Genomic DNA, 26,098 nt, shown 5'->3' on the forward strand with positions numbered 1-26,098 from the left:
GGTCTGGATAGTACAGAATAGTTAATAGTCCTGCTGGTGTGGAGTGATCAAGCTTTAGAATTAAGCCATAAGAATATGAAGCTCTACTTCTGCGTTCTATGTCATTTAGAGTTTCATTTGATAAGCTACGCACATCGGGATATGAAAATTTACTCTGTTCACTTTCTGCTCTTGAAATTTGTTTGAACAAAAACTTGAATTGAAAACAACTTGTTAGTGTCACATTATAACCACATTATATTTAGAAAAACTCTGAAACAGGAATTTTTCTAGTTCAGTTTGTTTCGACCGAAAAATGTAGAACCAATTGATCTCAAATGTTAAAAGTTTTTAATTTACCTGTATTTAAATTTCAACCCATTCCTTGAGAACTGATACCTAATCTAGATTGGTGCACATGAGCACTTTAAACTCTTGCAAATTTATTTAAAAAGGAGCAGTGGATATTGGGGGCCAAATGGAATGTGTAGTATGTATTCAAATACTTACTGTGGCATTAAAAAAAACATATTATTTTGTTGGCTGGAAGAAAAATTAGCTTGAAAATACTTATTTATTTGAATTACCGCGAATGTTCATAATTTCCTAGAAGGCTCTTTTTTAGTAAACAATACTTTTCCAGTCTACTTTTTACAATATTTATTAATTTTCAGGAGTTTAAGTGACATGAGTAAAGGAGAGATTAAAATGAACATGTTTATGTATCAAACACAAAAATTGAATTACCGCGTAAAACCATTTGAGCAGGAGTTTAAAACTTAGCCAATTTCAATCAATTTTGCTGATTTTGAGCTAAATAAATGTTTGCAAAATTCAATCCATGTGTACATAACCAGAAAATATGGAAAAAAGTTTTGTTAGAGTTCATAACTCAGGAAGCATTACAATAGTCAAAAACAAATTAAAGAATATTGACGCTTTCTCAGTCTTCCTTCATGTTTAGTTTGCATCCCGGTTTATACCGAAGCTTACTGCAAAAATTTGAAAATTTATAGATTGTTCCTTACAAATTTAGAAAGATAATAATTAGTTTATAACAGTAATACATTTGTTTCCCTAAAAACTAGTTTCTTATCAGAAAAGAAGATGCCTCATAAAAATTTGAACTAAAAAAATTCCCGTTTCAGAATAATTCTAAGTGTAATATAATTTTCTAGATTGTTATTACTGAAATCATGACACTATTTGAAAATATTTGAATTACCGCGAAAATTCATAATTTTCTAGAATTCTCTTTTTTAGTAAACAATATTTTTCCAGGCAACTTTTCGCGATGTTTATTAATTATCTGGTTGATAAGTGACAAGAGTGTCTGAAATTATCTGAAAAAATGGTTATATATCAAATACAAATTTGAAACATACAAAACAAAATTAGCTTTCAGAGCATGCCACGGTGCACCCAGTTCAGATACCACAATTCTGCAATTTGGAAATTTTCCAGTTTTTGAAAGAAATGACCATGCAATACATACTGTAATGATTTGTTTTCTCTGCGTCTCTATTTCTAACTAGCTCTCTAATTGCCTCTTAATGTTCCTCTTTTATTCTCAATAATCACGAATGTTTCAAACATCTTCTCTTCCTTCTCTCTGCGTCTCCTCATTTTGCATACTATCTCCCACATCAATCTATTATATTATATCTAGGCGTTCGGTTGTCTCCTCCTCCTTCATACTTCTCCTCTCATTTTTCTCTGTGTCTCTCTGATTCACTTGATATTTTTTAGGTTGTGTGTATATATTGTGCTTTTGGTTGTATGTGAGGGTGCACCACTCGGAAAGAATTGGAGAAGAGAGAGAGAGAGGGGCGGATTGGAGGGGTGGAGCTCTCAGAGCTATACAACATAACGTCCCATTGGGAAGGAAGAGAGAAGAGAAAGAGTTTCAGAAAAAGGAAATTGTATTATTGAAAAGGGTACGAAGGGATCCACCCACCATCATCTAGGTAACAGTAACCAGTAACAGTTAAACAATTAAAACCCTAATTTCAGCTAGAAAACAATAAATCTTGAATTCACAAGAAATAAACATGTTCAAATGAATATCTAGTAGAGCTCGTTCTTGTGGTTGGATAATTTTCACGACAATCGATTTCACTTCTTAATATTATTCAAAGTCGGTTTTATGGGAAAATATAACAAACGCCTAGCATTTCTTACACTGATCATATGAACTGAACTGATAAAGACGGAGAACTTCCTGAATGATTCTGAAAAAAAAAACAAATCCATATAATCTCCAGTGAATGTTCGGTGCGAGCATAGTATGCAGCGCTGGTAAAAAATCAAACAATAACATTATTTGTTAATTAATCAAATAATAATGAAGCACCTGGTGCGTTAGTCTTCGCTAAAGTCATTCCAATATGGAACAATCTTGTCAAAAATCTTCCGAAATTCTTTTTTTCCGATTTCAATATTTCCCGGTGTTAATTCATTTACCTTTATAATTTTCTTTTTTTATACGTTTGCTCTCTTTGAGATTGTATTTTCTCTTCGCGTTGAGCTCAATTGTTGTATTGCAATCAAAGTTTAAAAAAAGCAAGTACTCGGCTTTGCCTCGAACTTGCTATCCCTTCGGGTATGGGGTCTATGGCAGAAAGTTTGGGTCGACAGAAGAAAAAATGACCGAGAATTATAACAATGCGTTTGCACGGAGTTGATTAAAGGTAAATTTTTCAGATAGTGGATAAAAATTGTCCAACCTCTTCCTGCTTGAGCTCTTGCAGAGTCAGCGTTGTTGGAGACGAGCTGGAATATTCCACTACTTGGTACATATCTGTCAAATCCTTTGATCGTTCGGCCTATTTTGTTCTTTATCTCCTGCTTGATTACTTGACGAGATGCTCGGTGTTGATCGTTCGAGCTTTCTAAAGCATCTATCGACATCGTTGTGTACGAGTTCTTGTTCTGCAAATTGAAAATCGTATAACAGTGTTTTAATCGTTTTTCAAAATTCAGAATTTGATGTTTTAGAAATCCTAAAAATTCAATCAGTTGAAATGAAAAGTCCCAAAACATTCAAATTAGCTGTTTATGATAATAAAAAATTTAGTGTGCATAATCATACGCTTTATACGATAAATTACCTTGTTGCTGTTTTTATTTATTTCGAAACTACGTGTATGTCTTAACTTTGTTTGTAAAATTTGTAAAATAGTAAAATTTTTAGAAAGTGGTTTTGCCTCAAAGCCCTGAAATTGCAAAAACTTTCTTTCACTGAAAATTACGACTGAATAGAAAAAAACTCCAAAAAATCCTACTCCAATTTATACATTACATTGAATTCATAACAGTTGACCTGGAAAATGTCTTCTTCATTGCAGTTCCACAAATTCATTTCACTCCATTTGTCCTCGAAAAAACATTAATTATGGTCACAACTTTTTGGAGGAAAAGGCTCAGAGAAGGTATGACATAAATATATTCGAATACGGAAGAATGAATACTAGAAAACCAATTTATTTCTTCTTTCCATGATTATGTTTTGTTTTTGTCCCAGTTTTTTCAAAGTTAGAATAATCTAGGATCAGGCGGAGAGAATCGAACGCCAAACTGTTTCAATTACTTTTACGCTTTTAAAGATAATCGCCGATTTTTTATTGCATTGGGTCACGTGCTAACAAAATAATTTGTAGGTATATAGGCATGTAGGCATGCTAAGAGTACACGTCCGTCGTTTTTTAGATCTTTCTGAGCTCACTTCAAACTTTTTCCATAAAACCAGCTTTGAATAATATTCGGAAATGAAATTGATTTTCGTATAAATTATCCAACCGCAAGAAAATTGGACTTTTAAAGATCGAGATCGTCTGGATCCACGGTGTGATGAACATTTCTTTTCTACTAATCTAAATATTTTTTTAGCCACGATTCACATGTCAGTTTAAATATTTTGATAATACGTTAGATTTGTTGGTATTTGAAATCAATTGACATTAACTATTTTCCAGAAAACATCCAAACTCAAAAATTTAGGGGTTCTGTAGAACTTGTCCAACTGTATTTTTACTGTTCCAAATTATTCATAAGAGGGCACAGGAGAACTCGATTTAGTAGTCAATTGGCATTACGATTTCAAAATGTCTTGTGTCTATTGGAATTTTTTCATACATTACTTCAATATGGATAACTTATATACCAGTTATCATCTGTGACGTGGCACACTGTTATATTCTTATACCAATTCACTTAGTTTATCCAATGGCATTCTCTTGTTTAAATGATAAATAGGAGACAATGGGATAAATGTTGAAATATTCTAAAAAATATTAAAAATCTAAAAATCTAACCAATTTAATTACTGTTTCAGCAAGTTCATTTAACCTGGCTGTCATATTTTGCTCGTTCAGTCGTTCAGTCCAACCAAAAACAGGAAAGAAAAAGTTTGCATAATCACCTGTCTAGTCTCAATTAACTTTTTCACATTTCACTCAACAATAAACATCCAGTAAATGACCATCATCTCTTCCATACCCCTATTTTCTCGTTTTCCCTCTCAACAATGTCCCTTATTTTCCGATGCCCCGTTGGGGCGGATGACCTAGTTTAAACTATTCCGAGTTTATTCGATGCTTCCATTCTCGGATCATTGAATCATTTGAATTCATCAATTTTGGGGCATTTTTTGAATCAAAGTATATGGCTATCGAGTGCATCGACTGCAGGAGTGTCTTTGTTGCCTACGTACCTGCCTACCTTTTTCTAATTTTTTAGAAATTTTTAGAGTAAACTTTACAATTTAAGTAGACTGTAAATGAAAATTATGTTTGCGTGATTGTGGAAATTATGAAACTGCTCCAAATCAATTTAAGATTGATTATACAACAAAAGCCAAACAACCTAAAATGTTTAGATGATTAAAATGCGTGGCAAACTATCGAAAAACACTAAAAATTGGGCAGAAACTTCTTTAGAACCTGCGATGAGAATTCTATGTTTTGTCTGGCTCATTTTTGTTTTAAAATAAAGTTAGCGGAACTAATAAGTCAAAAACAATTTCATTGTATCTTTCCTAAAATTATTTGATACTAAAACATTTAAATTAGCTATATTTTCTAAAAAAGTAGAAAAGCTATCATAAATGTCGTATAAGCAAATCTATCAGTGCCTTCTAAAAATTTGAATTTTAAGAACAAGTTTTTGAAAAAAAAACGGAAAACGGAGAGTAAAAATAAAAATATTTAGATTTCGAAGATTATAGAATTTAGAAAGTGAATCAAAAAGTTGTCTCTAGATCTTTAGAAACTGAAATCCTATTATCCTATTCAACTACATTTTCCCCCAAATGATGCTTGATCGTTTGAATTGAAACATTTTCTATTATAATTCCCGGCATTATTCCTATTCAATCCTTCCTCAATAAATCTTAATCCTCCCGATTCCAAATCCTGTTACATTGATCCTCATTCTCTTATGACCTGACTCATCTTGAATCCCGAAACTGTACCTACTTTATTTCCTTTGCTTCATAATTATACTCCGCTCCTCATTTTCTCTTTCGTAGGCTTTCCACTTTTATTCATCTGTTCGAAAGTTTTGCGAATCCAATTCAGAAAATTACGATTTCATTCTCCTCCCTCGGCGCCATTTGCAGCAAAAGTGATGACCTTGTCTTTGTTAGTACATAGGATGTCTGCTGATCTTTTTTCCTTATCCAACCTTGTCAATTTGTTATCATCCGTGACGTGGCACACTGTTACATTCTTATCTCAATTCACTTGATTTATCCAATGGCATTCTCCTGTTTTCATTATAAACGGGGACCAATGGTTTAATATTTTAAATATATGACAGCCAGGTTCAATAATCTTGTTGAAACAGTAATTGAATTTTTTACCTAAAAATTCCGAAAAAACTTGAATATTCATTTTTAGTGCTGTGACTTTCGAAATTCAAAAATATTTTTGAATATCCCCTTTTTTTGGAGCTCAAACTTGTTCATAAAACTTATTGGAGAACTAAAAAGATTTCAAACTATACCATTTTGAGACGGTTTCAAGTAAAGAAGAAGCTTAATGAAGCTTTTTAAGAGTAGAAAATCTGTGAAACTGTACGCAATGAAGGTGGAATAGTTTAAAATATAACAGCCAGGCTAAATAAACTTGTTGAAACTGTAATTTTTTTTTAATTGATAAATGTTTTATCTAAAAATATATAGTATTGTGGAGGTTTTATCCTACTTCTATAATATGATTGTTACTCAAAATGTCGAGTTTATTTTTTTGGAACATTTTGTTTTTGAAAACTACAGAATGTAAAATATGTGTTTCGATGTGCACTAAAAAAGTTGCTCAATATGAAATGAGTTAGAAATTACAGTGATCAACGCTTTGTCAGTGTAGGATGTAGTGCAATATTACAACGGAACAACGGAAAGATAGAATAAATACCGTTGCCGTAAGAAAACTGAAGCATGACAATTGAATTCTACGATATTCTAAAATTTCCATAAAACATCATGGTAAATTGCATTGATCTATAATCATTTACCTTTGTTATTTCAACCTTTTCATCATGACGTGTTCTTAATTTCTTCACTTTATTCAGAATCAGTTGAATAAAGGGTGATTGGATGACCGGATCTTGTCCTCCTCCGTTCAATCCAATTTCCACCTCACACAATCATCCTCCATTCCAATCGTGTCTCCTTCTTTCTGTATCTCACCTCGGAAAACCAGTTGTTGTTCCAAAAAGCCCCAGTCCGAGATGAAAAAGAATCAGCCGGTTGATGTGTGTGTGTGTGTGTATGTTTCCGTACCTCTTCTATATGTATCTTTTGTATATATTCTGAAGTATGAGAGAATACAAGCAACCGAAGAACTATTCCTTCTCATACTCTTCGGCATCAAGCAGGTTTTGTGGTTGACGCGTTTTTGTCATTGCGGCGGACACACAGACAAAAGTACCTCTTTTTTATTTTGACAAATAGCCTTCTCAGTCAGCTGATTTCGTTTTTTTGTTGTCGTTCAGTTAATAACGAACAAACAAAAAAGGTACAATTCAGTGTTTCAAATGTTTGTATATCTCATCGTATAGGTTTACTTTTAATCTATTCATGATTCTCTTTTTAATTTGTTATACTGTTTACTTTCAGTCCATGTGAACGTAGAAGTTTGTATGACTTCAAGAAACTTATTTTGCATATCTCTTTGTATTATGGAAATAAGAAAGCTTAACAAGTTTCCTTCAAAATTTTCATCGTAATGTTCAAAAAAAATTAGTTTTTCAAATTTTAACTTTGTCTAAAGTAGGGGCGAGCAGCTTTCCAATTAGAACCAAATCATACTAATTACCAATTTTTCACAAATAAATATTTACACTTTCAAGTCAACTCTATAAATTTCCGGTGGAAAATATAAGTACAACCAAAGAGGAAATTCAAACAAAAAAATCCGACAAATCATCAAAAAAAAAAAACAAATCTCAGACAATTTTTGAGCCCAGGATCGATTGTCACAACTTAAATAAGACCTTTTTCCTTTTTTAAATATTTATCACTAAATTCCAAAAAAAAAACTGAGAGATCAAGCCACACTTGCTCATTCTGCAGATCTGCTTGTCGGCGATTGGCGCGCACCCCGAGTTCAACATGAAGATTTAATTTGAAAGCATATTAATTAATTTGTACAAAAATCCAATATTGATATGATTGGACTTCATTATGAAATTTGCGCGTCTGTTCACTAGGTTCTTTTCTAAAAATCGCAGCCCCGTTGTAAATTAATTAGACTTTAAAATTCGTTCAACTTATTTCAAACTCTATTTCCGTTTGATTTTTTTTCTAATTAACACTTGACTTTTTTCACTCCACTTAACACAATTTACCGATCTATGATTGCATCGATGTTTTAAAAAAAAGTTCATTCGTCCTCATCGTAAGTTCAATGGTTTAACTTTTGGAATTTCTAAGAGTATAGGAAATTTGGAATCCAAAAAATTATTCGATTTTTCAACTAATGAGATAGATCAAAACATTGTCCATTTTAATTACTAAAACAGTGACCGATCCCGCCCATTTGCCATTTTCTTCATTATCTTACTCCCCTTTTTCTGTTTTTTCACAACAGCCAATTTGAAGAATGTTTCGTATTTTATCATTCAGGTACTAACCAGTTTACTAAACAAGATAGCAAAATTACGATTGTTTTTTTTACGTTAGAAACATTTCTTCCAACTTTTTTATTTTAATGGTTTGTTGGTGTTTTCAAAATTTCAAAAAAATTACCATCAGCAAAAATAAAATGCTGTTTCAAGAAGTTGGCAATTAAGATTGCAAATAATTCGTTCTTAATCGATTAATGCCTCTACAATTTTCAAAAAAAAGGATATTGTTTTTTTTTGCTTTGAACAAAACCTTAGATTTAACACGATTAGATTATTATTTTTATTTATATTAAAAACTATTTCATTGCTGTTTTAATGTTTTTTACTGAAAAATATCATCTCAATTTTTTCACTACTGCAGCTTCAGCATTTATAAAATTTTTTTAAATTTTCCGCTTGGAAAATATGCCTTTAAAACTTTTTTCAGCCAATCACTTGTTGTTGCTGAAAAAGTTGTGTAAACTTTTATTCTGAAACTACTGTACCATGTACACATATGCGTATTTTCTAATTTAAATTTTTATTATTATTGTCACTCTCTCTCCTGGAAATCTTCGAAAAATCCAGTTTTCATTAATATTTTCTTAATATTCATGCCATTCTTATAATGATGCAGACAAATGGATGTCCAAGTACAGAACAGATACAAGGATACACACGAGTCTGACGAACAGTGATAATGCATTGGCCATCCGCCCGCGCGCGCGCATGATGACGCTGTCAGTGATAAACTTGATTATGTCAGAGAGATGATGAGAGAAAATGGAAACATTATTTGACAGAATTGTGGCAAATCTTTCCTCTTCAGTTCTATGTATCTTTCCTGTTCTGTTCGGAAGAAATGAGTAATTGGGAAGGGCCAGGATATGTGTGATTTGAGGATGAAACTTTGATTTTATGGCTTGACTGTTCGGATTTACAGATTGAAGTTGAAGAAAAATATGTTGTTGAAAACTTTGAATTTTCATGGTTTTTTAGATTTTATTTAAATAAAAAGTTGAGAGTGTGGGATGGTTTTTAAACTTCTCAAACGAAAACTCGATAAATTGATTGAAAAGATCTGCTGAAACCACTTGTTTGAATGCAAAAAACTAAGGTTCTAGAAGGACAAGAATTTACGCGCCAATTCAAACCTTGGAGCATTTTTTCAAACGGTTAACTGAATTTCCCCCTGTTTTTCTTTTACCACGCATTTTAGTTCTTAAATATTAGCTACACTTTTCAGTAATTCCTCCATATTCAATAGTCATAGGATAATTGATGAAACAGTATTCTGGATTTCAAACTCAAAAATGTAAACTTTTCTTAAAAGGGTAATTATTTCGGACATAAAATCGAAAACTTATTGTAGTATTTTTTCCCCGTAAAAAGTAATTATTGTTGATTCACAAACATAATTACCCAATTATATTGCATTTTGGTAGATTTACTAAAGGTTTTCAATTTAACAAGTATGTGACAATTGCCGGGAAATCGTCATAATCTTGTGAAAATAAATGTTTTAAAGTAAAAGACGCTTTTGTTTTTACAAAACCTAACCAAAATTTGAACAAAATTGAAAATCCAGTAAAAATATTTTTCACTGTTTCAACAAAATTTGACATATTTGAGTAATAAGATTTTTTAATTTAGTACCGCTTCCCACAAATTTATATACATTTTCATTATTCTTTATCTTCAACTCCCTCAATTATTTCCCCAAGTTACCGCAATGACCTTGATGAAAACCCTATGGGGGGTCGGCTAATCCTCCATCCTAAAACCTCCCTCAATTATTTTTACCGTCCCATGCTTTGCAACCTTCTTTGCAATCTCTAGAATTTTATATGTTTCTTTTTGCAACTTTTCATTGCCAGACTTTTGGCTGTCGTTTATAAACTAAAAAATTGAAGCATTTATTTCCAAGAATTCTTTTGAGAAAGACGGGATCTTCGGGGAACTCAGACATTCAGGCATCGCACACCATTTTGTTTTCAAAATTTTTGGATTGATATCACTTTAAAAGGCTAATATTGATCTAAAATGGGCCGGAAAATTCATGAAAAACAGTTTTAAAATTATTAAAATATCCAAAACTGTGGTTCAAACTGAGGAAACTTTTTCAATATTTACTGTTTCAATGCTTCAATTTTTAATGCAAGTAGTGAAAACGATTAATAAACTGCAGTTTTATGAGTCTATTTATTTTCTCACAATAGATTTTCAATCCTCAGATAAAATTATATTTGAATCATCGATTTGGATAAAAGATAAATGATAAAAATGCAAGAAATGAACTTCTAAGAGTTCAACCAGAACTCCCAACCTATCGCCTATCTACTTCCATCCAAATTCCAAAAAATGCCGCCCAAATTTGCCGTACTTTTGTCCAATTCAGTCTCTTCACTTTTCAATTTCATCAATTCATCAATTCTATCGGGAACCTTGAGAACATTCTCGAGATCCCGCCCATATCCCTCCTATGTCTATTATGTTATCCGGTTATCTCTTTGCCTTCACTGTCTTCAGATTGTCACTTTCTTCTTTCATTTTATCACCTTTTTCCATGTAGATTCGGAGATAGTGTACACATTTGAAATTGCAACGAATTATGTACTTTGTACACGTAAACCTGAATTTCAAACTTCAATGTGCGAATCTTGTAAAAAAAATTTAATGTTTCATATCGTCTATTTGTTAAACTCACTTTTTCGTGATAATATTGTTTCTTCAATACAGTTAATTTAGTAATACTTAATATTTCAGTCTATTTAACTTTCGTAATGTCCGTTGAAATTGCCCAGCTCAACAAATTGGACACAACCAAGCTTCCAGAAGCCAGTGTTGCATTTGTCAAGAACGGATCAGGTATGCCCTTGTTTTAACCTTCTAACAAGGCCACCTTCAGAAGAACACTTTGAACTGAAAACACTGTGATCATAAACTTTTCAGATAATTTTTCATTAAAAAATGTGTTTAAATATTTATCTACTAATGTTTGAGTAAGTAAAAACCAAAAAAACTTCCTGAATAAGATGACATGTGTTTAAAAATATAATTTCCCAAGTTTTTGATTATTGAACACATTTCTAATCGAATTCTTGAATTAAAAAAAACTTTTTTTGAAATAAGAACTAGCAACGGTTTAGAATCTGAACAGTTCAAACTCATTGGCTACAAACATCTCAATTATATAGCAGAATCTTGACACTATTCTTACTAAATTTAAATTTTACAGGAAAAACTCTTGCTCGTGAGACAATCATCAAATACACACCATCACTTGCCTACGCAGTTGTTCAGGAGTTGGACTCTACGATTCTGGGAAAAGATATTATTGTTGAGAAGAAACCAGATGATGCTCTTCAACTCAAGCTTATCACAATTGAGGTGATATATTTCCAATTTTAAAATTAGTTTTTCTTAAATAAAAAAAAAGTCTAAAAAAATATGCTGTTTCAACATGTTGCTAAATAAAAAGAGATATATTCTTCAGCAATAAGCACAATAAGTCATGTGATTGAAATGTATTTTTAAAAGATGTTTCTAATATTTATTTCATATTCAGACAGTAAAAGAGAACCGTCGCCTTCTTCCAATTGCTCAACAATTCCACACAGTTCCAGATGGAAGACATGCTGAATGTCATTTGACTGATATCCTTTCAACACATTCTCTTGGAACCTACAACTTGGATCTTAAGAAAAATGTGACAATTGACTCTTTTGAGGTAACTTTTTTCTATTTAAAATGGTTGTAAATTATTAATTTTTTCTAGCTGACTGATTCATGGAGAGACGACGCTGGATTCATTGTCACTGACAGAAATGTGTACATTCAGGGAACTTATGATGTTTCCAAGTTGCTTCCAACTCTTATTCCTTCCACTCGTAAGCCTATAAAATATTCTGAAACTTTATTCTTGGAAATTTTAATTGAAAAAAAACTAATTAGTTTGTTTAAGCAAGTAATTAAAAAAAAAAAACTGTAATATTTGAGCTTCATTTGAGCTTCAATTTTTCAACAAAAAAAGTTAGAACGAAGTGATTTGGCCACACCTACTTTTATACTTTTTTGGTTTTTCTTTTTCACTATGACTTCTTTAATTGAATTTTTAAAAATCCAAATATGTAAATTCGTTAAAAATTGTGAAAAAAACGGTAGTTTAAAATCAAATCAGTATTTTCTAATTGTAAGTTTTTTTATGAAATTTTAATACGTTAAAAATAAATAGAAACATTGCGGTTCATTTTTCAAACCATCAAACCCCTTGAGGCGTTGAGTTGTGCCTGCCTTGTAGGTACGTAGGTAGGCATTTTTCTGATTTAATTACAAGATTTCAAACTATTCCTTTTCTAGAAAAAATGATCTCATACACGAAAACCGACTTCGATTCGGTCGCCGACTTTGACTCGACAGTCTGTGGATTTCCACGTGATGCTTATCTAACTCTTCTCCTCTCTTCATCTTCAACTATTCTTCTTGCGAAATCTTCCGGTTCTGTCGATGGAATTATCATTGGAAATGGAGCTGATCGAATCAATTTGATCTATGCTGAAACTATCGAAATCGCCCACGCACTTTTGAAATGCTATGTGGAGAAGACGAAAACCAAGCAAGTGACTCTATTCACTGTTCAGGGAATTTGGGAATGTGAGCCAACAAAGAAACGGGCAGTACATAGAAGACATACACGAGCTGTGCCATCTCTTATCAAATGGGCTAAAGTGAGTTTTTTTCTTAGGCTTGTCTTGAAAAATTTGTTTTTTAAAATGTACTTTAATTTAGTTTTAAAATGAATACTTATTGTCAGTGAATAAAAAGTGTTTGGAAAAAATTTCAGTTTCTGATTTATATTCTACTCAATTCTTGATATGGAACAAGTTTTTTGCAAGTTTCAAACTGATTTTAAAATCATTGCATTTTTTTGAAGCTTGAAAAATAAAAAACGAAATTTTTCAATTTTGATTTTTTAAAATATTTATTATTTTCAGATCTACGCGTTGAACATGGGTGTCCACATTGTCTAATTATACAATTTTCTACTAAATGTCATTAATTTCTTAAAAGTTCTATCTGTATTTGTCAATTACCCGCCCTTTTCTCCTTCCCCCTCCACTCACATATCCCACGAATTACCAAAGTTTAACTGTCCTCGTTCTAAAATGTTTCGATACTAAAATGTTTGAAAACCTTTTTTTTTCAATAAATGTCTTCCTGAAACTTTTGGTTTGAAAATCTAAATTTTGGATCTCAATGGTTGATCTCTTATCCATAAAACGGTAAGAGATCACACACCGAGTCAATTCAGAAATGTCTGCCAGAATTTACCAACATTGTGAAAAAGTCAAATTTTCTAATTGAAAAACATATTTTAAAAATTAACAGAAAAGTTAATTTTGTCACTCAAAAATCAATATTATTCACTTTTGAACCTATTGCCTGATCTCTTATCCATTATTTGGTAGGAGATCAACCAACAGGTTGCAATTGAATATCGTCACCAGATTATATGGACAATTGAAACTGCATAAATTTTTAATGAGATCCTTGAAGTCTTTCTTCACTTTTTCCAGTCACAGACACTTTTGCACCTTTTTTTGTAAAAAGTAGAGCGGTTTCTCTTCCAATTCCAAAAGAAGAACTGGTGAAAAAACAAAACGCCCGACCATGATGGGAACATAAATTAAAAGCAGTGTAAAATTTTGTGATTTAATTTTACAAATATTAAGGACTTATACTAAAAATATGATGACAAATTTAGAAATGGAAACGAAATTAAAGTTAGAAACTAATCCAAAATGACTCATTTTTGTCAGTATATATACTTACGAGAGACGTAGACAACTCGGCATTTCGTGTCTAATTTTTCCCACCTTTTTGCCAAACCTTGAGAGAACGAGTATACATAACTCTGTGTACGAAATTGAAGTGGAGTGGGAAAATGCCGGAAATGCTGAAACTCATATTTTATTCGAAAAAATTCAAAAAAAGCAAATAATAAAGCATTGATTTAAAATATCATTCAATCAATCCATTGAAAAGCTCCGAGTTTGGATACCATGATGCATGTTCCTCATCGTAATTGTTCACAGCATCTGCCAGCGCCTTCAATCCGGGAACTTTAAAAACATCCATGGCATGGTTCCGTAGCTTTGTGTAGTCCGAATCTTCAAAGCTGGTGGACGCTGTAATTTCAAATTAAACTGTTGAGGGAATGAAAATTAGGAAAGTGACTAGTTGGGTTTTGTGAAAACAAAAACTTCTAGTTTTTGATTTTTTAATTTTGTCTCTAATTTTGTAATATAAAAAAATATATGGTAAAAATACGAAGCTTACTATTAGAAGCGAGCTCTAGCGGGTTGAGCTTTTTTCAGTAATTTAATACAAAAAGTTGTTCAGTTTTCTCTCCGTCTTTGAAAATAGGCAAACCTTTATTATCGGAGCTACATTCACTTTTGCCATAATCGATAATTTTTAAAAGAACTCCAGACGTTTTCAGTTTGACTGCTTTTCCTTCCAGGATGTACGCGACAGTCCTCAACTTCGTTTTCGTGACGATGGTGTTGTCCACGGACAAATCACCATGTGAAAATCCGAGTTCTTTTTGTGCAGTCATCAGCCCGACAACCAATTGACAAACGAATGATTTCCTTTCATTATCAGTTTTAAATGGGAAATCGCCGATTGATCTTCCTCCTTCAACCAATTCCATAAAAATCGCCACGAATTGGGCCTTTTCCTGAAATATATTTTGTACTACACTCAAAATAATAAAACTGCGTGGCGTGTACGTCCAAACATGCCCGCCTTTTTTTTCGGAAGTCACGGCGGCAAAAATCGGGACCCAACCAATATCAGGCCGCCGACATGTTACGAGTTCCGCACTATATTTTCCTTGCAGCGGGCGGGACAATTTGCGACGACCACAGGCAATTAAACACAGTGACGCTCGGAGTCCGTAATATGTCGGCGGCCTGATATTGGTTGGAATCCCGATGTTGACATTAAAAAACGGAAAACGAATAAAAAACGCCGTGCCTAACTTTTGACCTGCCTATATTTGATTAATTTATTTCGAGTCTGGTGATTGAAATAAAATTATAATTGGACTTACTGGGAGCGGGTGGCCGTTCTTGTTTTTGAACTGGAGCTTGGGGTCAGTTTTGGAGTGACCCTCGACCAAATAGGCTCCCAAAAATTCAAGAAACGAGGGGTTTTTCTTGCGAAAAACAGCCGACCCGACCTTCTTCATGACTGTGATTTCATCTTTGGCAGTATCGGCGGAGATTTCGCCCGGCACATGGAGCACTTTCATAGCGGCTCTTCTGCCATTCCATCTCACTTTGAAAATTGTGCCATGATTCCCTTGCCCAAGCTTCTCTACCTTTCCTGTGAGTAGGGATTCCCACGAATGGATTCTCTTGCTGCTGGTGGTTTTACGCAAAGAATTCAGGTGAGCACGTCGTAGGTTTGCTGTAAAATGATCTTATACTAGAATATAGTACTTCGCTAGCAATAATAAAACTGTGTGGTATATACGCAGAACACTCAAAATCTAGGACCCGCTTTTCTTTCCACTCGTTGTTGATGATAATAATGTCGAAGTCGTGAGCCCAACCTCGACATCTCACGGCTTCCGCAGCCCGCTATGTGTACCGTGACAGCGCGTCACGCCCACAGCGGGATACAACGACGCGAGATGTCGGTCAATGGCATTGGTTGGGTCCCGATTTTGGCATGATCTAAACAAATGACCCACAAAAAGGCAAGGCCAGGATTTTGACATCTGTGCGTACACACCAAGCAGTTTATAAATTTATTTTGAAAGTATTATACATTGAAAAAAATACCTTCAGCGCGTTCTCCTTCTCTGTGAACTTGGCGTCTTGCGTTATTTTTCAAATGGACATCGTTTCGTCCTTTGGTTGTCTTTGGGACAACAGGTGTCGGTGCGGCGGCTGAAAAGAGACCTTGAATTTGAAAGAACACAAATGTAAACGAATTATAGCCATGCGTTTTCACGAGATTGATTAAATATAACTTTTTCAGATAGTGGATAAAAAATTGACCAACCTCGTCCTGCTTGAGCTCTGATAGAGGAAAGTTTGAAACGTTGTTTCCTAGGTTGGAAAATGATCTTCTGACTTTCCAACTTCTGAAGAGCACTCAAGATATAGCGCGAAAAGCCTTTGCCAATTGTCCGAGTCATCATTTGAGAAACGCCTTTCTTTATCGCGTGATGCGAAAATCCATTTATACTGTCAGAGGATTCCAAAACACTTAAAACCATTTCCGCGTAAGACTTCTCATTCTGTAATCATTAACTATCATTAACTATATATAAAAAAATACAGTTCGTCTGTCCGGAGTTTGTAGCCTATGTAGTCTTTGTAGTCTGTGACGTCACACCCAAAGTCAGTGCGAATAGTGGGCGTGGCCTGGCACCCTTCGTGGTGAGACCCATCGTGACGAGACCCTTCGTACTGTCAGCAGATTCCACCCAAAACCCGCTTTTGAAACGGTCCTCATCAAGAGATATATGCTTATCATTTCGCGTTATTTTAAATTTTTTTGGGCGGGAATTCAGATTTCTGTGAAAAAATTTTGGTGGGAAATTCAAATTTTCTGACATTTCTGACATAAATTTTCTGAGTGAGGGAAAACTCTGGAATGTTCCAGAACTTTTTAAAAAATTCGAGAAAAGTCTGGAATGTTCAATTTCGTGGAAAAAATCAGGAAACTTCTGCAAAGTTCTAGAACCTTTCGGAAAGTTCGAAAAAACTTCTTCAAGTTTTGATACTCCTAGAATATTCTGAAGTTTTAAGAATTAAAAAAACCAAAAATTGCTATAATCTCCAGAAACGCTCGCCAAAAACTTTCTGAAAACACCGGAAAAAGTTTCATGTGATTTGAAGAACGTAGAGAAAATTATACGTTCGAGAAATTTAGAAATAGTTCCAGGAAACTTGAGGTTTTAAAGTTGTAATTGCTTGAAACTGAAGTATATAATATTTACGTTGCTTGAAAGCTTCCGGAAAAAACGTTCCATCTGCAGAGAGAGTCTTAGAAATTTCAGAATTTGATTTTAATTTTAGGTACGCCAGTCGGAGCACGCGCTTCAGCGCGATCGATCGGATGGTAAAAATATAATCTTTTCCAGTTTCCAGTCTCCTCGGCATCGAAACCTCACTAGAGGCAGCTTACTGGCGCATTTCGCGTGTTTGCTTGCGCATTTTTGTGGATTTCTCTAAAATGCATAAGTTACGTTAAAACTACGCTAGAATTCCAAAATTGAATCCCCTTTTTAATCAGAAGCTTCTTTGATTTTCTTCTTCGGGAAGAAGAAAATGATCGCGAGTGTGGGTGATATGATACGCCTGACATCTCACGAGTTCCGCGCCCGACAATGTTTCCCGCGCGATGGAGGCGGAACTTTATCCTCTGTGTGCTACAATTTCTGAAAATTGGAAACGGAAAACGTCGCTGCTCAGCCAGTTCGAGAGATAAAAGCATCGAAAACACTTCAAATTAAAGAGAATGATCAACTTCATAAAAGTAAAAGGCCACTTTTTTGAATTATACGAGAAAATAGTGACTAGCAAGTTCTCGGCTACGCCTCGAACTTGCTAGCCCTTCGGGTATGGGGTCCAATCGAGAAATCTGGGGTCGGTAGGATGAAAAATGACCGAGATACAATGCTTTTCAGCTTAGCTATAATGAAAATAGATTCAATAGCTTCCGTACACTAATTAATTATTTGTGCCCGCCAAAATTTTTTGAAAAAAATTTAATTCCCGCCAAAATTTTTGAAAAATTTGAATTCCCGCCAAAATTTTTTGAAGAAATTCGGATTCCCGCCAAAATTTTTTGAAAAAATTTGAATTCCCGCCAAAATTTTTTGAAAAAATTTAAATTCCCGCCAAAATTTTTTGAAAAAATTTGAATTCCCGCCAAAAATTTTTGAAAAAATTTAAATTCCCGCGTAAATTTTTTGAAAAAATTTGAATTCCCGCCAAAATGTTTTGAAAAAATTTAAATTCCCGCCAAAATTTTTTAAAAAAATTTGAATTCCCGCCAAAAATTTTCGAATAAATTTGAATTCCCGCCAAATTTTTTTGAATAAAGGCTACGCCTCGAACTTGCTAGCCCTTCGGGTATGGGGTCTATGGCAGAAAGCTGGAGTCGATTCGTTCAAAAATAACCGAGATACTGATTCTCAGCGCAGGACTGTTCTCTAGAAATTTGAAATTCCCGGCAAAATTATTAAAATAAATTTGAATTCCCGCAAAGTTTTTCATAAAAAATTTGAATTCCCTCCGAAATTGGGTCTCACCACGAAGGGTCTCACCACGAAGGGTCTCACCACGATGGGGCTCATCACTCCATTCAAAAGACGAAAAGTCAATTTTCCCAAAACTACAGTAATCCTACAGTACTCCTACAGTACCTCTCCAGTACTACTACAGTACCCGACCATGTTCCCCAACTAACACCAAACTAATATCACTTCAAAAGACAAAAAGTCAATTTTTCCAAAACTACAGTAATCCTACAGTACCCCCCCTTACAGTACTACTACAGTACCCCTATTACGGGAACAATAAATCATGAGAATGCGTACTTGGTGCATTTTATTTGACGCGCGATATCTCTTAGCGAAAACTACAGTAAGAACTCAAATAACAACTGATATTTAAGCTCTTACTGTAGTTTTCGCTAAGAGATATCGCGCGTCAAATAAAATGCACCAAGTACGCATTCTCATGATTTATTGTTCCCGTAATACCATCAGGGCTGGGACTTTTTCGTTTTCGCATTTTCGTTTTTTCGTTATTTTCGGGGTTTTGACGAAAACGAATTTTTTCGTTTTCGTTTTCGAAAATGTTCGAAAAACGAAAATTTAACGACTTTATTTAAACTTGGTTTTTTTTCACTTTTTTTCGAACTTTTGCCGAAATTTTGCTCTACGGTGTGGATAGTATTGAAAAATCAATTATTTTCTCCTAAAACTCATTACTGAAGATCAACTTTAAGAACAAAAAAGGCAACAATTGGCTATAAAAACCATGTCCCTGATGCACTTCGCGCACTTTTATCTTGGTCGCCAATTTTTTTTGATAGAATTCTAAATTTGTTGAAAACGGGTGAATCATGTATGCAGAATTAAGAAAAACTAGGTTTAACCCACCAAAACTAGGTTTAACCCACCAAAAACCATTAGAAAGTGGCAAAAATAATTTCTGGCAAAAAATTCTGGCAAAAAATCACAATTTTGAAACTCCTCTAAAATGGTTATTTTTGAAGTTAGTTAGTTCTATAGAACACTTTTCAGTACAAAATTGTTCGTGAGATTGAAGCAAAAGATTTGTTAATTGGTCATTTAGGCATACTGTTTTTTCCGCTGAATTATATATATATATATATATATATATAGGCTCTAGAACTTAATGCCTTTTTCGAACATAAGGATTCTACTGTAGCTCAATTTTTTTATTAGAGACTGCAGTACTGCTTGAGATGCAGCACTAATAGAAAATATACGGTAGTTTGTGAAAAGTTTCAAATAAAAATTTTGAAAAAATTTTGACATCGGGAATAGTTTTCAAAAAAAAACGAAAACTTTCGAAAATCATCAAAAATTTCTTAGATATTGCAGAAAAGTTTTATTTGTTGCTTGAATAATTTTCTAGCCAAATTCAACGCTTTCGATAAGCCAGCCCAACATTCTTTGGAGCTCTGAACAAGGAAACGCCCTATCTTAAAATATATGCATCTTTTTTGAAAAAATGAGTTAATGAGCAAAGTAAGTCAATGAGAGAGAAGTAAATGAGTATTTGCAAACAAAAAAGCTTTTGAAGCAACATATGGCCTGAAATCCGTAAGTCCAGTTGTAAATTTGAAACAGTGCCATTTTCGTTTTCGTTTTCGTTTTCGTGTTTTAAAACGAAAATTTTCGTTTTCGTTTTCGAAAATGAGATTTCGAAAAAGTCCCAGCCCTGGTGATGATATCTCATCAGTGGGTCAAGTGATTTGGGTGAATTTGGTGTTCACGTGTAGGCCAAATCATTGGACATCGTTTGCCTCTATTTGCAACTCGGTCGGATCAAAACCCGAATTTTACGTCAATTTCAAAGCGAGGCTGTTTCGTTTCGAGCCCTTTTTCGGGGGTCTAAACGCCGTCTCCCAGACAGCCAATGATAGTGTGAGGCGAGTGGGCAAGGGTCACCGCGATAACATAAAAACCCCCAACCGGATTGAAGCCGGTATAGCTGGTTGGAATTTTTCAAAATATTTCAAAAATACACGCTTGCACACTCCACATTTATATTATCAAAAAATAACAATCGCACACGCCACGTGGCTTTTGTTTTTTATTTACGCTCCTCCCACAACTTTATTTTCACAGAGAATTTAAAAATTGAACTAAAGGTCAAACATGGGAGGAGCCTAAATAAAAAAGAAATAAAAAACAAAATCCACGTGGCGTGTGCGATTGTTATTTTTTGATAATATATATATAAGAGCGGCAGATTTTTTTCCGAAAAAAACATGTTTTACCGTTGATTTTCTATAAAACCTCTCCCCATCTTCATTTTTTTGACAAAATTTTGTCTTTTTGGAGATTTCCAATTTTTGTAAATTGATAAAGAGTCTGACAATTTTTTGTTTTTCTTCAGTCTTTACTCTTTCCAAAACTCCTAAATTTGACGAAACTTACTCTCTTATAGTTAGCTCTGCGTTTTATAGATTTTCCTGTTTTCCGAGATCCGTTCTTGACCATTATTGTTCTTGTTGAACGTTGAACTATACAACTATATGAAGAAATGAAATATCAAAATAAAATCCACTAAAAAAGTGCGTGTAATTTTTTACACGTTGGTCGTTGTTGATTGATTAGAAAAAAAGCTGGATAAACAAGCCAACGTGTTTCGGAAAAAATAAATGTTGCAGAATGTATGTTTCAAAAATTTAAATATTTTCTGAATAAGTTTTGGAGTTCTTTTGGTTAAGGCTCATGAATATGGGTAGAGCCTGATAAGAATAATTTCATGTTTCTTCTGGAAACGTTGGTTTTTGAAAAACGGGCCATCGTGTTCTAAATATATGTATATGAATGCCATGCGTCAGTACATATACACACTCATTAAAAAATAGTTCCAGTTATTTCAAAAAACTTGAAAGTTATTCATAGCTTGAAAAACGAGCCATCGTGTTCTAAAAAAAATAAAAGTTGGGACATGTTTCAAAAGTTCAATATATTTCTGATTAAATCTATATGTATATGAATGCCATGCGTCTGTACATATACACACTCATTAAAAAATAGTTCCAGTTATTTCAAAAAACATGAAAATTATTCATAGCTTGAAAAACGAGCCATCGTGTTCTAAAAAAAATATAAATTGGGACATGTTTCAAAAGTTCAATATATTTCTGATTAAATCTATATGTATATGAATGCCATGCGTTTGTGCATATCATTAACTCTCATTACTCATTAAAAAATAGTTCCAGTTATTTCAAAAAAGTTGAAAGTTATTCATAGCTTGAAAAACGGGCCATCGTAATCTAAAAAAAACATAAATTGGGACATGTTTCAAAAGTTCAATATATTTCTGATTAAATCTATATGTATATGAATGCCATGCGTTTGTGCATATCATTAACTCTCATTATTCATTAAAAAATAGTTCCAGTTATTTCAAAAAAGTTGAAAGTTATTCATAGCTTGAAAAACGAGCCATCGTGTTCTAAAAAAAATAAAAGTTGGGACATGTTTCAAAAGTTCAATATATTTCTGATTAAATCTATATGTATATGAATGCCATGCGTTTGTGCATATCATTAACTCTCATTATTCATTAAAAAATAGTTCCAGTTATTTCAAAAAAGTTGAAAGTTATTCATAGCTTGAAAAACGAGCCATCGTGTTCTAAAAAAAATATAAATTGGGACATGTTTCAAAAGTTCAATATATTTCTAATTAAATCTATATGTATATGAATGCCATGCGTTTGTGCATATCATTAACTCTCATTATTCATTAAAAAATAGTTCCAGTTATTTCAAAAAAGTTGAAAGTTATTCATAGCTTGAAAAACGGGCCATCGTAATCTAAAAAAAATATAAATTGGGACATGTTTCAAAAGTTCAATATATTTCTGATTAAATCTATATGTATATGAATGCCATGCGTTTGTGCATATCATTAACTCTCATTATTCATTAAAAAATAGTTCCTGTTATTTCAAAAAACTTGAAAGTTATTCATATCTTGAAAAACGGGCCATCGTGTTCTAAAAAAAATAAAAGTTGGGACATGTTTCAAAAGTTCAATATATTTCTGATTAAATCTATATGTATATGAATGCCATGCGTTTGTGCATATCATTAACTCTCATTATTCATTAAAAAATAGTTCCAGTTATTTCAAAAAAGTTGAAAGTTATTCATAGCTTGAAAAACGAGCCATCGTGTTCTAAAAAAAATAAAAGTTGGGACATGTTTCAAAAGTTCAATATATTTCTGATTAAATCTATATGTATATGAATGCCATGCGTCTGTACATATACACACTTTAAAAAAATAGTTCCAGTTATTTCAAAAAACTTGAAAGTTATTCATAGCTTGAAAAACGGGCCATCGTAATCTAAAAAAAGTAAAAGTTGAGACATGTTTCAAAAGTTCAATATATTTCTGATTAAATCTATATGTATATGAATGCCATGCGTCTGTACATATACACACTTATTAAAAAATAGTTTCAGTTATTTCAAAAAACTTGAAAGTTATTCATAGCTTGAAAAACGAGCCATCGTGTTCTAAAAAAATATAAATTGGGACATGTTTCAAAAGTTCAATATATTTCTGATTAAATCTATATGTATATGAATGCCATGCGTCAGTACATATACACACTTATTAAAAAATAGTTTCAGTTATTTCAAAACACTTGAAAGTTATTCATAGCTTGAAAAACGAGCCATCGTGTTCTAAAAAAAATATAAATTGGGACATGTTTCAAAAGTTCAATATATTTCTGATTAAATCTATATGTATATGAATGCCATGCGTCTGTACATATACACACCAGTTTTAAAAAATAGTTCCAGTTATTTCGAAAAACTTGAAAGTTATTCATAGCTTGAAAAACGGGCCATCGTGTTTAAAAAAAAACATAAATTGGGACATGTTTCAAAAGTTCAATATATTTCTGATTAAATCTATATGTATATGAATGCCATGCGTCTGTACATATACACACCAGTTTTAAAAAATAGTTCCAGTTATTTCGAAAAACTTGAAAGTTATTCATAGCTTGAAAAACGGGCCATCGTGTTTAAAAAAAAATAAAAGTTGGGACATGTTTCAAAAGTTCAATATATTTCTGATTAAATCTATATGTATATGAATGCCATGCGTCTGTACATATACACACCAGTTTTAAAAAATAGTTCCAGTTATTTCGAAAAACTTGAAAGTTATTCATAGCTTGAAAAACGGGCCATCGTGTTTAAAAAAAAATAAAAGTTGGGACATGTTTCAAAAGTTCAATATATTTCTGATTAAATCTATATGTATATGAATGCCATGCGTCTGTACATGTACACACCAGTTTTAAAAAATAGTTCCAGTTATTTCGAAAAACTTGAAAGTTATTCATAGCTTGAAAAACGAGCCATCGTGTTCTAAAAAGAATAAATGTTGGGACATGTTTCAAAAGTTCAATATATTTCTGATTAAATCTATATGTATATGAATGCCATGCGTCAGTACATATACACACTTATTAAAAAATAGTTTCAGTTATTTCAAAAAACTTGAAAGTTATTCATAGCTTGAAAAACGAGCCATCGTGTTTAAAAAAAAACATAAATTGGGACATGTTTCAAAAGTTCAATATATTTCTGATTAAATCTATATGTATATGAATGCCATGCGTCAGTACATATACACACTTATTAAAAAATAGTTTCAGTTATTTCAAAAAACTTGAAAGTTATTCATAGCTTGAAAAACGAGCCATCGTGTTTAAAAAAAAAACATAAATTGGGACATGTTTCAAAAGTTCAATATATTTCTGATTAAATCTATATGTATATGAATGCCATGCGTTTGTACATATCATTAACTCTCATTACTCATTAAAAAATAGTTCCAGTTATTTCAAAAAACCTCAAAAGTTATTCATAGCTTGAAAAACGGGCCATCGTAATCTAAAAAAAACATAAATTGGGACATGTTTCAAAAGTTCAATATATTTCTGATTAAATCTATATGTATATGAATGCCATGCGTTTGTACATATCATTAACTCTCATTACTCATTAAAAAATAGTTCCAGTTATTTCAAAAAACTTGAAAGTTATTCATAGCTTGAAAAACGAGCCATCGTGTTCTAAAAAAAAATAAAAGTTGGGACATGTTTCAAAAGTTCAATATATTTCTGATTAAATCTATATGTATATGAATGCCATGCGTTTGTGCATATCATTAACTCTCATTACTCATTAAAAAATAGTTCCAGTTATTTCAAAAAAGTTGAAAGTTATTCATAGCTTGAAAAACGAGCCATCGTGTTCTAAAAAAAATATAAATTGGGACATGTTTCAAAAGTTCAATATATTTCTGATTAAATCTATATGTGTATGAATGCCATACGTTTGTACATATACACACCAGTTTTAAAAAATAGTTCCAGTTATTTCAAAAAACTTGAAATTTATTCATAGCTTGAACAACGGGACATCGTAATCTAAAAAAAGTAAAAGTTGACACATGTTTCAAAAGTTCAATATATTTCTGATTAAATCTATATGTATATGAATGCCATGCGTCTGTACATATACACACTCATTAAAAAATAGTTCCAGTTATTTCAAAAAACTTGAAATTTATTCATAGCTTGAAAAACGGGTCATCGTAATCTAAAAAAAGTAAAAGTTGACACATGTTTCAAAAGTTCAATATATTTCTGATTAAATCTATATGTATATGAATGCCATACGTTTGTACATATACACACCAGTTTTAAAAAATAGTTCCAGTTATTTCAAAAAACTTGAAAGTTATTCTTATCTTGAAAAACGGGCCATCGTGTTCTAAAAAAAATAAAAGTTGGGACATGTTTCAAAAGTTCAATATATTTCTGATTAAATCTATATGTATATGAATGCCATGCGTCTGTACATATACACACCAGTTTTAAAAAATAGTTCCAGTTATTTCAAAAAACTTGAAAGTTATTCATAGCTTGAAAAATGGGCCATCGTGTTTTAAAAAAAACATAAATTGGGACATGTTTCAAAAGTTCAATATATTTCTGATTAAATCTATATGTATATGAATGCCATGCGTCTGTACATATACACACCAGTTTTAAAAAATAGTTCCAGTTATTTCAAAAAACTTGAAAGTTATTCATATCTTGAAAAACGTGCCATCGTAATCTAAAAAAAGTAAAAGTTGACACATGTTTCAAAAGTTCAATATATTTCTGATTAAATCTATATGTATATGAATGCCATGCGTCTGTACATATACACACCAGTTTTAAAAAATAGTTCCAGTTATTTCAAAAAACTTGAAAGTTATTCATAGCTTGAAAAATGGGCCATCGTGTTTTAAAAAAAACATAAATTGGGACATGTTTCAAAAGTTCAATATATTTCTGATTAAATCTATATGTATATGAATGCCATGCGTCTGTACATATACACACCAGTTTTAAAAAATAGTTCCAGTTATTTCGAAAAACTTGAAAGTTATTCATAGCTTGAAAAACGAGCCATCGTGTTCTAAAAAGAATAAATGTTGGGACATGTTTCAAAAGTTCAATATATTTCTGATTAAATCTATATGTTTATGAATGCCATGCGTTTGTACATATCATTAACTCTCATTACTCATTAAAAAATAGTTCCAGTTATTTCAAAAAACCTCAAAAGTTATTCATAGCTTGAAAAACGGGCCATCGTAATCTAAAAAAAACATAAATTGGGACATGTTT

At 32.5% G+C, this 26,098-nt stretch overlaps 2 protein-coding genes and 17 non-coding genes across 20 annotated transcripts; 12 read left to right on the forward strand and 7 right to left on the reverse strand.

Moving 5' to 3' along the window:
- The first annotated feature begins 1,165 nt into the window (after nt 1–1,165).
- Nucleotides 1,166–1,186, forward strand: 21ur-7352. The gene has a single exon (NR_055914.1).
- Nucleotides 1,187–1,562: 376 nt separating this feature from the next.
- C01B10.49 lies at nt 1,563–1,762 on the reverse strand. The gene has a single exon (NR_101926.1). It is a non-coding gene; the product is annotated as an Unclassified non-coding RNA C01B10.49 (non-coding RNA).
- Nucleotides 1,763–4,056: 2,294 nt separating this feature from the next.
- On the forward strand, nt 4,057–4,077 carry 21ur-13538. Its single transcript, NR_055915.1, has one exon.
- Nucleotides 4,078–4,348: 271 nt separating this feature from the next.
- 21ur-7473 lies at nt 4,349–4,369 on the forward strand. The gene has a single exon (NR_055916.1).
- Nucleotides 4,370–5,755: 1,386 nt separating this feature from the next.
- On the reverse strand, nt 5,756–5,776 carry 21ur-8182. Its single transcript, NR_055917.1, has one exon.
- Nucleotides 5,777–6,049: 273 nt separating this feature from the next.
- On the reverse strand, nt 6,050–6,070 carry 21ur-6657. Its single transcript, NR_055918.1, has one exon.
- A 2,223-nt stretch (nt 6,071–8,293) lies between these two features.
- Nucleotides 8,294–8,314, forward strand: 21ur-5798. Its single transcript, NR_055919.1, has one exon.
- A 136-nt stretch (nt 8,315–8,450) lies between these two features.
- Nucleotides 8,451–8,471, forward strand: 21ur-11294. The gene has a single exon (NR_055920.1).
- A 1,262-nt stretch (nt 8,472–9,733) lies between these two features.
- 21ur-8058 lies at nt 9,734–9,754 on the forward strand. The gene has a single exon (NR_055921.1).
- 21ur-14537 lies at nt 9,735–9,755 on the forward strand. The gene has a single exon (NR_055922.1).
- Nucleotides 9,756–10,263: 508 nt separating this feature from the next.
- Nucleotides 10,264–10,284, forward strand: 21ur-6875. The gene has a single exon (NR_055923.1).
- A 524-nt stretch (nt 10,285–10,808) lies between these two features.
- 21ur-12161 lies at nt 10,809–10,829 on the forward strand. Its single transcript, NR_055924.1, has one exon.
- A 22-nt stretch (nt 10,830–10,851) lies between these two features.
- Nucleotides 10,852–13,308, forward strand: C01B10.11 (DUF7596 domain-containing protein). The gene is made up of 6 exons (NM_001026109.5): nt 10,852–10,953; nt 11,324–11,475; nt 11,654–11,815; nt 11,864–11,975; nt 12,445–12,812; nt 13,080–13,308. Exons 1-6 carry the CDS (start codon nt 10,869–10,871, stop codon nt 13,113–13,115), a joined length of 915 nt encoding a protein of 304 aa, NP_001021280.1. The 5' UTR covers nt 10,852–10,868; the 3' UTR covers nt 13,116–13,308.
- On the forward strand, nt 11,585–11,605 carry 21ur-6055. The gene has a single exon (NR_055925.1).
- Nucleotides 11,589–11,609, forward strand: 21ur-15647. The gene has a single exon (NR_055926.1).
- Nucleotides 13,309–13,331: 23 nt separating the features above from the next.
- mir-58.2 lies at nt 13,332–13,390 on the reverse strand. Its single transcript, NR_024306.2, has one exon. It is a non-coding gene; the product is annotated as a pre-microRNA mir-58.2 (primary transcript).
- A 114-nt stretch (nt 13,391–13,504) lies between these two features.
- Nucleotides 13,505–13,583, reverse strand: Y73B6A.17. The gene has a single exon (NR_157062.1). It is a non-coding gene; the product is annotated as a pre-microRNA Y73B6A.17 (primary transcript).
- A 491-nt stretch (nt 13,584–14,074) lies between these two features.
- On the reverse strand, nt 14,075–20,869 carry Y73B6A.1 (Protein kinase domain-containing protein; the record flags this gene model as incomplete). 2 transcript variants are annotated; one of them, NM_068629.6, is made up of 6 exons in its annotated part: nt 14,075–14,273; nt 14,518–14,827; nt 15,203–15,561; nt 15,939–16,046; nt 16,162–16,399; nt 20,807–20,869. In NM_068629.6, the coding sequence occupies 6 exons, from the start codon at nt 20,867–20,869 to the stop codon at nt 14,107–14,109; spliced, it is 1,245 nt and encodes a 414-aa protein (NP_501030.2). The 2 variants fall into 2 exon arrangements, with proteins under 2 accessions (NP_501030.2, NP_001368429.1); NM_001380287.1 differs by lacking the exons at nt 15,939–16,046; nt 16,162–16,399; nt 20,807–20,869 and having other exon boundaries at nt 14,107–14,273; nt 15,203–15,403.
- Y73B6A.14 lies at nt 17,270–17,426 on the reverse strand. The gene has a single exon (NR_101927.1). It is a non-coding gene; the product is annotated as a small nucleolar RNA Y73B6A.14 (small nucleolar RNA).
- Nucleotides 20,870–26,098: the final 5,229 nt, after the last annotated feature.

The sequence above is a fragment of the Caenorhabditis elegans genome, chromosome IV, assembly GCF_000002985.6.
Source record: "Caenorhabditis elegans chromosome IV".
Classification (NCBI taxonomy): Eukaryota; Metazoa; Nematoda; class Chromadorea; order Rhabditida; family Rhabditidae; genus Caenorhabditis; species Caenorhabditis elegans.